At 42.4% G+C, this 15,976-nt stretch overlaps 1 protein-coding gene across 3 annotated transcripts in view; it reads left to right on the top strand.

The window, feature by feature from the left end:
• Nucleotides 1–15,976, top strand: part of TRIM66 (tripartite motif containing 66) — an 84,191-nt gene that overhangs the window by 28,849 nt on the left and 39,366 nt on the right. For 2 of the 3 annotated variants that reach the window (XM_050954504.1, XM_050954503.1), the window contains 2 exons: nucleotides 11,004–11,136; nucleotides 12,595–12,711. In XM_050954504.1, coding sequence (XP_050810461.1) covers nucleotides 11,004–11,136; nucleotides 12,595–12,711 — 250 coding nt within the window. The remainder of the gene's footprint in view (nucleotides 1–11,003; nucleotides 11,137–12,594; nucleotides 12,712–15,976) is intronic. The other variant, XM_050954505.1, reaches the window with a different exon arrangement.

Raw genomic sequence — 15,976 nt, 5'->3', positions numbered from 1 at the left:
ATTAATATTTGTGAAGCTCTCTAATACTGTAGTAATGAGCACCATAGAAATGGCCATGAGGAAATTAATAATTCTGTCTTCAGAGAAGGGTTTGAATAGCGTGCAGTAAATAAGGCCTGGGGCCACACGTTGAACAACGAGGGTAAACAAAATATAGAAAAGGTGCTCATTAAGTGAGTACTGTCCCTTCTGTGCAATGAAGGAAGCAGTGGTCCTGTGGAAAAACTAGTGTGATATGATATATAATTAAAGCCTGTATCAATGCATACACACAAGAGGGCCTAAGTAAGGTTGTACATCAATGTTAATTCTGGCATTTCCTAACTTTTGAATTTTTTGACTTTGCAACTTAATATTTTTAATGCAGTTTTGTGTGTGAAATATCTATTTAGCTTAAGTTGGTTAGGAACAAATTAAGCTAAACTGATATTAGCTATTCATAAACTGTAAAGTATTTTGCAGTAGGATTTTACACCAGTTTAACTAAACTGTTTTAAGGCTGTGTCTACACTAGCTACCTTACAGCAGCACAGCTGTACCGATGCAGCTATGCTGCTGAAAGATCTCCCATGCAGCCACTCTGTGCCGACAGTGAGAGCTCTCCCGTCAACATAATTAAACCACCCCAACAAGCAGCAGTAGCTATGTCAGCAGGAGAGCATCTCCCGCCAACATAGCATTGTCCACACTGGCACTTCTGTCAGTGTAACTTATGTCGGTCAGGGGTATGGTTTTTTTTTTTCACAGCCCTGAGCAACATATGTTTTTTTCCAACAAAAGTGCTAGTGTACGTATAGCCTAAGTTCACACCTTCAGTTAAATCAATGCATCTTTCTCATGTATGGTTTTGTGTGTGTTAGAGAGACTGAGCAGAAAGTGCGTGAAAGGCAGAAAGTAGAACATAAAGGAGACCCAAAAGACATCTAAGTGCATTTTAGAAAATGCTGCACAATCACTTTATCTATAAAGGACAGAAAGAAGGAAGAAGCGTAGATGAAGACTGTTCTTTTTTCTTGCAGTTGTTATATAGAACCCAATCCTTAACTCCTTGTACAGGCAAAGCTCACCTAAAAGTCAATTGGAGTTTCTCTGTGTAAGATGTACAGATTAGGGGACTTAATATTAGAGCTATTGATCTGTTACCAGATGACAGAGGGAAGGAAATAAAACTTTAGAAGAACAGTCAAAAATAAAACAGCACATAAAATGTAGTTTTTAGAGTTCTATTTGACCCCAAGCAAGGAAATGGCAGGCTGTTTTCTGAGCATAAAGCAAAGATAAAACAGCATATTGTAAGAACGTAAGAATGGCCATACTGAGTCAGATCAGTAGCCCAGTATCCTGTCTTCTATCAGTGGCCAATGCCAGATGCTTCAGAGGGAATGAATAGAACAGGGTACTTTCATCCCCTGATTCATCCCATGTCATCCAGTCCCATGTTCTGGCAGTCAGAGGTTTAGGGACATCAGAGCATGATATTGAATCCATGACCATTTTATCTAATAGCCCTTGATGGACCTATGCTCCATGAATTTATCCATTTTTTTTAAAACTCATTTATATTTTTGGCCTTCACAACAATCCCTGGCAATGAGTTCCACAGGTTGACTGTACGTTGTGTGAAAAAATACTTCCTCTTATTTGTTTTAAACCTGCTGCCTAATAATGGTGAGTGACCCTTCATGCTTGTGTTATGTGAAAGGATAAATAACACTTTCTTATTCACTTTCTCCACATCATTCATGATTTTATAGACTTATATCAGATCCCTCCCAGTCATCTCTTTTCCGAGCTGAACAGTTCCATTCTTTTTAACTGAATAGTTCCAGTTTTTTAATCTCTCCTCAAATGGAGGCTGTTCCATACCCCTAATCATTTTTGTTGCCCTTCTCTGTACTTTTTCTAATTCTAATATATATATTTTTAGAAGGGGAGACCAAAACTGCATGCAGTATTCAGGGTGTGGGTGTATTATGTATTATATAGTGGCCTTATGATATTTTCTGTCTTATTATCTCTTTCCTAATGGTTCCTAACATCGTTAGCTTTTTTGACTGCCACTGCACTTCGAGAAGATGTTTTCATAGAACTATACATAACAACTAGAAGATCTCTTTCTGTCTTTATCACAGCTAATTTAGTCTCCACCATTTTGTGTGTGTAGTTGGGATTAAATTTTCTAGTACGCACTATTTTGCATTTATCAACGTTTAATTTCATCTGCCATTTTGTTGCTCAGTCACTCAGTTTTGTGAGATCCTTTTGTAACTCTTTGCAGTCAGGTTTGAATAATTATCTTGAGTAATTTTGTATCATCAGCAGACTTTGCCACCTCAATGTGTATCCCTTTTTTTCAGATCATTTATCAATCTGTTGAACAGCGGAGGTCCCAGTACAGATCTTTGGGTGACCTCGCTATTTACCTTCTCCACTGGGAAAAGGGACCATTTATTCCTACCCATTTTTTCCTATCTTTAAACCAGTTACTGATCCATGGGAGGATCTTCCCTCTTATCCCATGACTGCCTGCTTTGCTTAAGAGCCATTGATGAGGAACCATGTCAAAGGCTTTCTGAAAGTCCAAATATACTACATCCATTGGATCACCCTTGTCCACATGTTTGTTGACCACCTCAAAAAATTCCAGTAGATTTGTGAGGCATGATTTTTCTTTACAAAAGCCATATTGACTTTTCCCCAGTGATATGATCTTAATCTATCTAATATTCAGCTCTTTGCTATAATTACAACCAGTTTCCTGGTACTGAAGTTAAGCCTTACCAGCTTGTTAGTGTCAGGATCGCATCTGAAGCCTTTTAAAAAAAAATCATTGTCTTGTTAACTATCCACCAGTTATCTGGTACAGAGGCTGATTTAAATCATAGGTTACAAGCCACAGTTAGCAATTCTGCAATTTAATGTTTGAGTTCCTTCAGAATGCTTGGGTGAATATCAAGTAGTCCTGGTGACTTATTACTGTTTAGTTTATCATTTTGTTCCAAAACCTTCTCTATTAACATCTCAATCTGGGATAGTTCCTCAGATTTGTCACCTAAAAAGAAAGACTCACGTTTGGGACTCTCTCTCACATCCTCTGCAGAGTAAACTGATTCAAAGAATTCATTTAATTTCTCTGCGATGGTCTTGTCTTCCTTGGACACTCTTTTAGTACCCTGATCATCCAGTGCCCCCACTGATTTTTTTTTAGGCTTCTTGCTTCTGATGTAGTTACAAAAAGTAAACAGCAATTTAATTTAATGAAAACACAATAGGTACCTCGAGTGCCTGGACTTAAATGGCGCTAGTATCCTCATTTAAGTCCAGGCACTCAAATTCACCCATCTTAATATTTTTATTAAGTTAAGTTTCTTTTGTATGGGGATTTTTATTGTTTTATGTTTTCCCAATTAGGATAATCTGAGTACAGATATGAGTAAATAATTTATTACCAAAGTGTGTTTTAAATTTTTTTTTTTAACTTTTGACTAAGGATAAGCATAAAAGTGCTGAATACAAGGACAGGATAGTTTTATTTTCAGGTTAATGGCAGGAAAAGGTCTGTTTTGATTCTCAGGGTACCTTTTGTGTTTTCATTAAATGTTGTGTGAGTTTACACTGTTGACAAACAATCGTCAGAAAAGCTACTCGTGGCATATTTGTGCTACAAGTCCTGTAGATGCAAATTCCAGGCTTTAATTAAAAACCGTTCTCACCATTTTACTCCTACCCCCACACAGAGCTAAAACAGAAAAAATTGGGAAATTGATTGTTTTTAAATCTACAAAAGGAGCAATTCACAGCTTGGTTAATCTGGGACATAAATCAGGGATGTAAAGCTGATGTGCAGTTCAGTAACTCATTTGTTACCAGGAGCTCATGTCATCAATGCTTCGGGCGATCTGTTAAGTACTGGATAGAACTGAAGGCATTGGATTAGAGCTATGATGCCCTGAAACATACATACCTGAAAGACTGCCTCCTTCCCTGTTCTGTAGTGCCACAGTTTTGATCAATGGAGATGTCTGTGCTGGAGACTCACTGGTATGGAAGAGGGTACTGCTGGCTGGGCATTTGGTGTGAGGGCTATTAAGCTTTGGAACTCATTGAATTCCCTGCTCTGACTTTCAGGGCGTGCTGTGAGGCATTTGGTTTTCTCTAGCTGGGAGGCGACTGGAAGGCTGTGTTGGGTGATCTTCCAGGTATTTTTTGCTGCTGTGTTACTATTAGTAGGTTTGGCTATGTTAATTAAGGGTTAGATGGAGGAAGGTTACAGGAGTGGTCTGTTTCATAGATGTATAGCTATTTGTCAAAGTATACCTAAAGCAAAGAGTGGGCCCTCATTTTTAATGGCTATGTGTATAAATCCAAATAAATATTTTTTCTCCTCCCTCCCCCCCCCCCCCGGTTAGGAAAACACTGGTGCAAACCAACTGTGTACAAATGCTGTTAGCTGACCTGTTTATGGAATTTCCAACACCAGTGTGAGGGCCTGGCTGTAACATTTTTGGTTATGAATATAAAGTGAAGCTGCAATGTGGCTAATGGTTGGAGCAAATCATGGACAGGAATGTTTTTTATTTAACATTGACTGAAGAAGGGAGCCAGTACAATGAGGGCCAAGAGTATGTGTAAGCGTGTGGATTCACCCCCTGCACCGCCTCCTGCTGGTCTCTGTCGGGAATTAGCTCATCCAGCTTTCAGAGTGCCCTCTGCAGGCCAGTGATCTGCCTTACACTGCTGCTGGGCCGCCGTGTCCCTCCTGGACCTGGTGCCCCCTTATCTGGGGTGCTGCCCCCTGGCAGTAACCCCTTTCTCTCAGGGTCTCCCACCCAGAGGGAACCCCCACCACTGCCCACACCTTGTCTCAGTGTAAGGCTACTGCCAGTCACCAACTAGCCCCTGTTCCCTGGGGCAGACTGCAGTGTATGCTATTCATCACTGGCAAGGGGGTTTTGGGGCCTGCTGCCTCGGCCTACCCATGGGCTGCCCCCTGCAACCCCTGTATTCAGTTTGGCCTTCTACTAGGCTGCAGCCTGGAGACTTTCCAGGCCGGAGCTCCCCGTCTCCCTTGGCCTTTCCCCAGCCCTGCTCCAATCTAGGTACTCTCTTCTTCGTTCGCTCCCTAAAGGCAGAGAGAGACTCTTTGGGCTCCTCGCTCGCAGCCTCTTATAGTGGCCAGTCGGGCCCTGTTTGGGGCATGGCCGCAGCTCTGCCTGCTTCCCCCAATCAGCCCAGTAGTTGCTTTCTCCTGCCACAGCTCTTTCCTAGGGCTGTTTTAAGCCCCTCAGGGCAGGAGCGGGTGTTGTCATAACTCTCCTACTCAGATCTGAACCTTAGAGTTCAGAACATGAGAAGCTAGCATGAAACCTCCAAACTTAATTACCAGCTTGGATCTGATATCGCTGCCACCAGCCAGAATTCCAGTGACTGGCTCACTCTGGTCTCCCCAAAACCTTCCCTGGGGAACCCCCAAGACTCAGATTCCCTGAGTCTCACCACAAAGGGAAATAACCCATTTCCCTTCCCCCTCTTTACCTCCTCCCAGATTTCCCCGCCCTGGGTACTCTAGGAGATTCCCTGCTTCAAGTCCTTGAAACACAAGTACCGAGAGATCAGTCTCTCTCCCCTCACCCAGAAGGTATGCAAAGTCAGGCTTAGTAAATCTAACACAAAGAGATTCTCTCTTCCCCCCTGTCTTCTTCCTCCCACCAATTCCCTGGTGAGCTGCAGACTCAATCCCCTTGAGCCCCCACTAAAAAAAAATCCACAGGTCTTAAAAAGAAAGCTTTATATAAAAAGAAAGGAAAAGACATAAAATGGTCTCTGTATCAGGTGACAATATACAGGGTCAATTGCTTAACAGAAAAAATGAATAAACAGCCTTATCCAAAAAGAATACAATTTAACACATTCCAGCAACTACACACATGTAAATACAAAAAAACAATATAAACCTATTGTCTTACTATCCTTGTACTTACTTGGAAACAGAAGATTAGAAATCCTGGAGATAGAAGGATCACTCTCAGAGCCGAGAGGGTCACCGAACCAAGACAAAGAACAAAGAACTCACACCCAAAACTTCCCTCCACCCAGATTTGAAAAAGTCTTGTTTCCTGATTGGTCCTCTGGTCAGGTGTTTGGTTCCCTTTGTTAACCCTTTACAGGTAAAAGAACATTAACCCTTAGCTATCTGTTTATGACAGGTGTCCACCCTGCTACAGTACTTTTTTCATAGATTGATTTTTGTTGATAGTTTGAAAAAAAATTATCTTCTTGGGTCTGTGACTACCATATACATAAACTTTGATTAAATATGTTCACAAAATTAATATAATAAACAAGGATAACAAGATAGGCACTGAAGATGTGAAAAAAGATTTATTACAGCATAAGAAGCTATATGAAAAAATGTCTGTCTTAGGAGAGTAAGCTCTGAAGGAAGTCTTTTACTTAGGGGCTTTGCATTGATACCAGGCAAACCTCATGATGTTCAAAGTTTTCTGAACTTCTTCGATTGTATTTTAGATTAATAAAACCATAACCTTTTTTCCCTCTCATTCCCGTCCAGTTTTTTTTCCAAAGAGATTAAATTTTTAGTATATTTTTTTGCCCTAGCTAAATGGAAGTGTATGGCATAGAAGCCTTGGCATAGAAGAACTCCTCGCATCCAAAAGTTAGGTTAGTGCCAAGTGAATACCCAGTAAGCAGTGTATATACTGTATTTATTGCTTTATTGGATTTTTTCTCTCTGCTCTGCTCTTTTTTTTAGCCTATCCAACATGAACATGCATTCAGATGTAATTTGTGCAAGTCAAATTTTAAACCTGTGAAGCTGGAGGATGGATCTTATTAGGCAAGTTGATTTTGCCCATCCCTAATTGACATTCCAGGTCTTCAAATGCCAGAAAATTGAAGCTACCCTTCTAGTATAACAGGGTCAGGGCCGGCGCTTCCATTTAGGCGGCCTAGGCAATCGCCTAGGGCGCCAGGATTATTGGTGGGCGGCATTTTGCCGGAGGGGGCGGCAGGCGGCTCCAGCGGAGCTGCCGCAGTCGTGCCTGCAGAGGGTCCGCTGGTCTGCGGTTCCAGTGGAGCTGCCGCAGGCACTACTGCGGCAGCTCCACCAGAGCTGCGGACCGGCGGACCCTCAGCAGGCATGACTACGGCAGCTCCACCGGAGCCGCGGGACCAGGGCGCGGGGCGGCGAAATTGCCGTGCGCCTAGGGCGCTAAAACCCCTAGCGCTGGTCCTGAACAGGGTGTGTCTATACTGCAATTAAAAATCCACAAATGGCTCGTGCCAACTTCAGTCTTGCCAGGCTCAAGCCAAAGGGTGGTTTAATTATGGTGTAGATGTTCCTGCGAGGTGTGTGTGGAGGGTCCAAGAGCTGCATTGCAGCCTGAGCCCAAACATCTACACCACAATCAAACAGCCCCTTAGCTCAAGTCCCGTGAGTCCGAGGCAGCTGGCAAGGGTCAGCTGCAGGTTTTTAATTGCAGTGTAAACATACACACAGAGATCACACTGTCTTATATTTGTTTAAGATACGGACAATTACTGTATGCAGGCCTTGGAAATGGTGATCCAAAATGGTGAATATATGTTCATCTTTTTTTTTGTTAAATAAAGAGTTAAAAATGCCCATTTTAAGCTTCTGTGAACTAGATAGTTATGTTCTTCATCTGTTTCAAAACTCTCATTCTGAAGGAAATTGATGGTAGTGCCAGTACATAGGGCAAATGATTCCTTACTATTATTGATATGATGCTCAATAAACTGATTTGGATTGTGGTAGCTATGATTCCCACATGGAGAGCATAGTTCTGAACTGGGAATAAAAGTAAGTGTAGAATGCAAGCAGTGTAATGAGATTGCCAGTTGGCACCTGATATGTTTATTGAGTCCTAGGAGTTACTAGAGTGATGTGGCTTTGAATCTGTGTGATTGTAGCTGACAAGGGTATCTCCCCTAGTTTCCATTTGAAAAGTGGCTGTCTTTTAAATCTGACATCATACTGAGAAAACATTGATTTCTTCAGAATGATTTAAATCACCAGTAGGCTACAGATCTTTCAGAAGGAGAAAGCAAAGTAGAAGCTTTTACTATATGACTGTAAATAAGAGTCTTTCATTGTACTTGGACTAGTTTGACCTTAAAAAACAGTTCCCACTATAAGAAAGAGCTATTTGCATTGTCCTCAAAACCCAGACAGCAGGAGTAGCCTTGGTCCTGTACTTTCACAATATAACCATCCTGCCTCTCAAGAGCCTGCCTGGGAGATGGGACACAGAAAATCTCTAAATGTTTTTCAGATTATGAAATCTGAGGTACAGATTGTTACTCACTGCATTTGGTACACTGCTCTAATAAGATAGAGGAAAATCACCCTTGAACATCTAATTGCTTGATTTTTGCAGAGGTGGGGTTTTTAATGCATAAGCAACTGTTGCACAGAAACTAGACCCATTGAAAACATGGGATTGTGAATTCATGAAGCATGAATTCTTTCTTGGATACACAGAAGGCTATTAGGGGAGGGATGAATAAAATTCAGGCTCACCTTCCATTTTTTAATACTACTGTTTAGTAAAATTTTACACAGGGATAATACCAAACAAAAATGTCAGGTAATTATACATCATGAAAAATAAAACATGACACCATGATGACTAATGCATCAAAAATGTAAAATATGCAATGCTATTGCATAAAAATCTTGATCTAGTACCTCGTACAAATTATCTTATTACACATTAAATCCAGGGTGGAAAGAAAGATAACTTTGAATTTTGAGGAAGTAAATGAACCTAATCATCAATAATGAGAATAGGCTGGAAATCTAGCCAAGAAGGCAATAAGACACTTGATTTTTAACTGCTCAGATTCATGCTGTCCCGAGGCAGGGGATGGATTCTATCCATCCATAATTTTATTCTGAGTGTCAGAAACAAGAAGGGCCTCACTGTAAGGAAACCTCATGGGTCTATTGTGCCTTTTATATCATGACTTTGAAACTAGCATTACGTGACTGAATTAGAACAGGGAGGAACATGCTTGATGCATGTTAAAAGAAAAATTGTCTGCAAATATGTATTAGCAATGGGCTTGAGCTAAAACCCACACTTCTCAATTTAGAAATAGTTTGGCTCTCTGGACCAAACTTCTTGGCTCACCTAAGGTAGAATAGATATGTATTATACAATACATCAGAGAGAGACTCAGTTGTGGGCAGGGTGATATCTTTTTGCATACGTAAGCACACGGTGAACTAGGGATCTGCTTGAGATGGCAAGAGTTCACTCTCTGACTGATCCTTCTTTTTTCTTCACTGGCAAGATCCTGTGAAACAAAGATGTCACCAGCTTCAAGACAAATCTCTGGATTCTTCTTGTGATTTGACTGCACAAAAGCTTAGTCACCATATTGGTCACTTGCCTGTTGTGTACACCATTTCTTTGTTGTCAGATTAATGTTGTTGGTATTATTATTTGTTTGTATTACAGCAGTGCCCAGGTGCCCCATAATGACCTGATTTGGGGATTTTATTGACACATAGTAAGAAGCAGTCACTGCCTCAAATCGCTTAGCATCTGACAGATATACCAGGCAAAGTGTGGAAGAAAGGAAGTATTATAATCCACATTTTTATAAATAGGGAATTGAAGACTATTAATCTAGAGTTGGTAACTTCAGTGAAGTTTTTGAGAGATGGTGACAACACAGGACAGAGTCTCCACAAGGCTGTTCCTTTGGGGATATGATTATGTGCCTCCCCCCCATGTAATGCTTATAGAAGACCTAATAAAATCAGCCATGTTATGGGCAGGGGCTGTGTGAATTCCTCAGCATAGTTCTGTGACAACACCTTAGTCCTGACCTGTTTGAGCCTTCAGTGTCTCTTCAGCAAAGACTGCCTGTCATGCCCAAACTCTGTGATGTTTTGGTGATGTGCATGAAGTGGAACTATTATGGAGATATTACATTTATTTTCACTTGAAACCTAAGCTGGGTCTCCACAGATGAAAATGTGCTTGATAAACTGCTTTTGCCCTATTATGAACTCGTGACGGGTGAACCTTAAAATGTTTAGGTGAGTGGGCTAAGTTAGATATCTCAAGTCTGAACACTTATCTGAAGCCTCTGGGATTCAAGAAAACAGCTTCTGAGTTTTCAATACAGATGCACTTGCGAGCATATAATTTTAGAAAGGGGCTTTGTTACTCTTGTTTCACCATTCCTTTGAGTTCTCTCTCACCTTGCTCTCACGCTCTCTTTCTCAGGCAATTCCTCCACATGTGCAGGAAGGCAAGTATAGATTGCATACATGCAATCCTCCCACTTTGCAGTTCCACGGTGCATTGCTTATCACTCCTGTTTAGGGAATAATGCTTACCCTGTTATAGTGTACAGGAGCAGGTGTAGGAATCACAAGTTGTTGAAGTTTATGTAGTGCTGCATTTGACCACAGAAGCCAAACATGAGTGCAGAGAAAACCCCAGAGACACCTTTTTAAGAATAAACAATCTCCTTGCTTCTTTCCTGACTTTGGATTCACTTAACATATTTATTTTACTGCATGTTACTTTGTTTCTTTGTAATAGTATCAGTATTGCCAACTTCAAGCATTCAAAAATCATGAATCAACCCCGCCCCAAATCATGAAATTGTCTTAAATCATGAGATTTCAAAAATATTACAGTTTGAGTTGTTTTTCTTTGTAATCTGGTTTCTGAGCTTTTAGGCTGCACTCAGGTCATGTTTTCAAGTTTTGCTCTGCAGCCATAAAGGCTAGAAACTTACATGAGAAACTTAACTTTCATGTTTTTTAAAAGTCAGTCTCACGTGACTCCAAGAGCTGAGGCTTTAAGAACAACATCAAGATTTGCCATAAAATCATGAGAGTTGGCAACACTGCAATATGTAAAAGGCAAAACCAAGGCAGCTTTGAAGTACCACAGTTACAATTAGTGTTCAGTGCTCCACTGTCTTATATTCTCCAGGAACTGAAGGGGGAGCAAATGAGTTTTCCTTGTTTTGTCCAATCCACTGTCAAGAGAGCCTTAAACTGTTTTGTGAGACCTGTGATGTCCTTACTTGCCGCAACTGCCTTCTGACCGAACACAAGGAACACAGGTACCAAACGTGAATTCCTTATTGATCCCACCTAAAAACAGTTAACATGGCCTCGAGGTTGCAGAGCTGCATTTCTTATCAATATAGTCACCAAAAATCAAGGAAATCACAGGTTAATACAACTTTAACGGGCATGCCAAACTCAATTCACATGCCTTGCACCCAACAACTTAATACCCAGACGTGCTCACAGACTCTGCAGCTCATACCCTTCCAATTCCAGTATCTACCCAACCTCCATGTGCACATCCAGTTCCTCACAAACAAATTCTAACCTGAATTCTGGCCTTGGCATAGTTAAGACATCTCACCAATAGACGTACTTTTATTTAAAGAGTCAATAATGTATTATTTTTACAAAAAAAAATTTTGAGGTCAACATTTTGATTTTGACTGTGATTGTGAGAAGGTGTGCGCGCACCATGGGAAGTTCTTATGTCGAAATTGAAGGAGATTTTTGTGAGGTGAGTCTGTGACTGTTTGGGTACTAATGGGTGGGATATAGAGGGTTTGTGATTGGAAGGGAAGGTGGGAGCATGGCAAGGGGTTAGAAGGGAAGCAGAATATGGGAAGCAAGTAAATGTGGGCAGTGAAACTGACACATCTGTTTTACTGCAGCCTATATTTGTTCAGACAGTCTGTGTGTTTAGGTGGTAGATGTGGTGTGCATGTGCAAATACAGGACGGGTGCTTTTTGAGGTTTTGGTGCACAATTTTGGATGCTCAGGTTGAGGTCCCTTTGAAATTTTTCTATAAATACTAGTTTCTCAGTGCAGTCCAGCAGCTCAGGGTGTGAGCTAGTAATGTGGCCTGTAAGGTTTGTATGGCATATATTAGCAAATAATATTTTTTTGAAATATATCCATATGAAATACAAACCTGGCTTCTCTTACTGTGTGTGTGTGTCCCTAGTTGCTCCTCTCCTAAATAGATTGATCCCAACTATGTTTTTTATCTAGAGCTTAGGCACGTGCACTTACTTAAGGCAAGACCATGCATGGACGTTTGTGTAGAGGAGAAGAAGGGTGCATGGACCCATGTAAAAGCCAGGCATATCTGGAATCTTTGTGGGGGCGTGTAGGGATTGTTTCTTTCCAAATCCCTTGTTGGGGGTTCATAGCCCTCCAGAGGCTGTGGAGGAAAGCCCATTGCTCTGCTCTATGTGCTCACCAGCAGAGCTTGCTGGCCACACAGAGAGAAATAGTAAACTTCATCCAGTAAAAGAGTGTAGCAGCAGGTGGAAAATAACAATGGGCAAATTCTTTTGGGAATGGTGCAGCTTTCAGTGTGTCCTGACAGGCACAACTGAGCTCTTAATTCTATTCTGATTTATTATTAATCTGCTAAGTAACAACGCCTTATTGTTAGCTAGCAAAGAAGGAAAAATATTTAGGAAAGACTTAATGAATGACTAATTTGTGAACAGGAAATCATGTGAAAACTTCCCTCCTTTCCCAGGTTCATGCATCTTGAAGAGGCTTTGCAAAATCAGAGGGTTATCCTAGAAAATGTAACAGCCAAAGTGGAAGAGAGAAAAACTGGGATGCAGGTCTCAGCTAAACAGATTGAAGACAGGTAACTGTTGCACATGAAAGGAGATATTCAGTAAAAATCCTATTTCAGCTAAAAATGTAGCTAACCAGTGGTACCTAAAGATGCTAGATTTGTTTTCTTTAAAAGTAGAAAATAATAGGTAGATTAAATATCTCAAATATACATATGCAGTTAAACAGGCAAAGATGCCATTTCTCAGTACTACAGAACTGGGGCAGGCTGAAGGAGCATATGACAATTGATTGCAACTTCCAAAGATATTTTGATATTATCTAGTAATACCGAAGTAGAACAGGAAAAGATCAGAGCTATCAATTATATAAAACTCTAGTACTTGTTTTTTCAAGAAACCTGGCAACCAAGCTGCAATTAAAGACATGAACTTAAGGCCATGTCTACATTAGCACTTATGTTGGCAAAACTTATGTTGCTCAGGAGTGTGAAAAAAACACCTCTCAGAATGACATAAGTTTCACTAGCATAAGTGGTAGTGTAATACAGCGCTATTTGACAGGAGAGTTTCTCCCACTGACAGAGATACCGCCACTCATTCTGGGTGGTTTAATTATATCAATGGGAGAGCTCTCCCATTGGCATAGAGTGGCTACATGAGAGATCTTACAGTGGCACAGCTGCATTAGTACAGCTGTGCCGCTGTAAGATCTCTAGTGTAAATGTAGCCTAAATGGTGTAACAGTAGAAGATAGTTCACTTTATGAACTGATGTTTAGTTACTTATGCTGGGTTTGTTTGCTGTCAGTCCAATTAATGGAAAAGTTGAGATCACTTTTAAAACCCTCAAACCCATATAAATCCATCTATACTGTAGTGTAGTATGCAGCAATTAATTAGACATTAATTTTTCTGAAGGTAAATTAAACATATTTGTTTGAGACTATTGTTTTTCTTTATTTTGCCCTTCTTTTGTCAGTTGTCCATCTGAACCATGTGAGGGTTTCTTGTATGCAGAGGGTAGATGTAGTTTTCTCTGTTCCCTAGGGAGAAGAATAAAGCATGTAGAATATTCTTAGGCTTATCAGGAAATGTCAGTAAACATTAATTTCACTGTACAAACCAAAACCAAAACATTTCCAGTGATGATCATTGAAATTTACAGATTGGCAAAATAAGAAAAATGCTGCTTGAGAATTAGTGAGAGTTTGATTTAATTATATTTACTTTGTACATTGACATGTGACATTGGCAATTTGTGTTTAATGGTTATAAAGGTTTAATTTATTGAAAAGACCGTTACTAACCTTTGTAACTGTTGTTCTTCGAGATGTGTTGCTCATATCCATTCCAGTTAGGTGTGCGCGCTCGTTGGAAGGTTTTTACCCTAGCAACTCTGGTGGGTCGGCAGGTCGCCCCCTGGAGTGGTGCCGCCATGGCGCTGGATATATACCCCTGCCAACCCGTCCGCTCCTCAGTTCCTTCTTGCCGGCTACTCCGACAGTGGGGAAGGAGGGCGGGTGTGGAACGGATATGAGCAACACATCTCGAAGAACAACAGTTACAAAGGTGAGTAACAGTCTTTTCTTCTTCGAGTGATTGCTCATATCCATTCCAGTTAGGTGATTCCCAAGCCTTACCTAGGCAGTGGGGTCGGAGTGAGATGTCGCAGAGTGCAATACGGCGGAGCCGAAGGCTGCATCATCCCTACACTGCTGAACCAGGGCATAGTGGGAGGCGAAAGTGTGGACCAAGGACCAGGTCGCTGCACGGCAGATTTCATGAATGGGCCCGTGCGCGAGGAAAGCAGCTGATGATGCTTGAGCCGTGGTGGAGTGCGCAGTCACGTGGCCTGATGGGACATGAGCCAAGTCGTAACAGGCGCGGATGCACGACGTTACCCAGGAGGAAATGCGCTGCGAGGAGACAGGAAGCCCTTTGATCCGCTCAGCCACTGTGACAAAGAGTTGGGGGGTTCTGCGGAATGGCTTAGTTCATTCTATATAAAAAGCAAGCGCTCTATGAACGTCAAGGGAGTGTAGCTGCTGCTCCCTGCGAGACGAATGCGGTTTTGGGAAGAAAACTGGGACGAAGATCTCCTGATTAATGTGGAAGGCCAATACCATCTTGGGAAGAAAGGCCGGATGTGGTCGCAACTGCACCTTGTCTCTGTGGAACACCGTATACGGGGGGTCCACCGTGAGGGCCCGAAGTTCCGAAACCTGTCTCGTGGACGTGATGGCTACCAGGAAAGCGGTTTTCCAGGAGAGGTAGAGAAGGGAGCACGTTGTTAACAGTTCAAATGGAGGGGACATAAGTCTGGCAAGAACCAGGTTAAGATCCCATGTTGGGTCAGGGCGGCGTACCTGAGGGTAGAGGCGCTCTAGGCCCTTAAGGAACCTAGACACCATCGGATGGGAAAACACGGAGCGACCATCCTCTCCTGGGTGGAATGTAGAGATGGCTGCCAAGTGGACCCTCAGAGATGATTCCGCCAAGCCCTGTTGTTTGAGGGACCAGTGGTTATCCAAGATGTTAGATATGGATAGCTCAGCAGGAAGAAAGTTCTGCTCCACACACCAGCACGCGAAGCGCTTCCACTTGGCCAAATATGTAGCTCTAGTGGAAGGCTTCCTGCTACCCAGGAGTACCTGCTGCACCGGGGTGGAGCAACACAGCTCAGAGCGAGTCAGCCACGCAGGAGCCACGCCGTGAGGTGGAGCGACTGAAGGTCCGGGTGCCGGAGCTTGCCGTGGTCCTGGGTAATCAGGTCCAGGTGAAGAGGCTGGGGAACAGGGTCGGCTACGGATAGGTCTAGCAGCATGATGTACCAGTGCTGCCGAGGCCACGCTGGAGCTATCATGATTAAATGGGCTTTGTCCCTGCGCACTTTCAGTAGGACCCTGTGGATGAGTGGAAACGGTGGAAAGGCATAGAGCAGGTGCGTCGTCCATGGCACAAGGAAGGCGTCCGCCATCGACCCCGGTGAGAGACCTTGAAAGGAGCAGAACGCCTGGCATTTCCTGTTCCCGCGGGATTCAAAGAGGTCTATTCGGGGAAACCCCCACTTCCGGAAGAGTGAAAGAGCAACGTCCGGGCGAAGCGACCATTCGTGGGACAGGAAGGATCTGCTTAGGCGATCCGCCAGCGTGTTCCGAACTCCTGGGAGAAAGGACGCGACGAGGTGTATGGAATGGGCTATGCAGAAGTCCCATAGTTGTAAGGTTTCCTGGCACAGGGATGAAGATCTTGTGCCGCCCTGTTTGTTTATATAGTGCGTGGCTGTTGTGTTGTCAGTGAATACCGATACACAACGGCCCTGCAAGTGTTGCCG

The sequence above is a fragment of the Gopherus flavomarginatus genome, chromosome 5 (assembly GCF_025201925.1).
Source record: "Gopherus flavomarginatus isolate rGopFla2 chromosome 5, rGopFla2.mat.asm, whole genome shotgun sequence".
Taxonomy (NCBI): Eukaryota; Metazoa; Chordata; order Testudines; family Testudinidae; genus Gopherus; species Gopherus flavomarginatus.
This window is presented reverse-complemented; position numbering and strand designations above follow the sequence as displayed.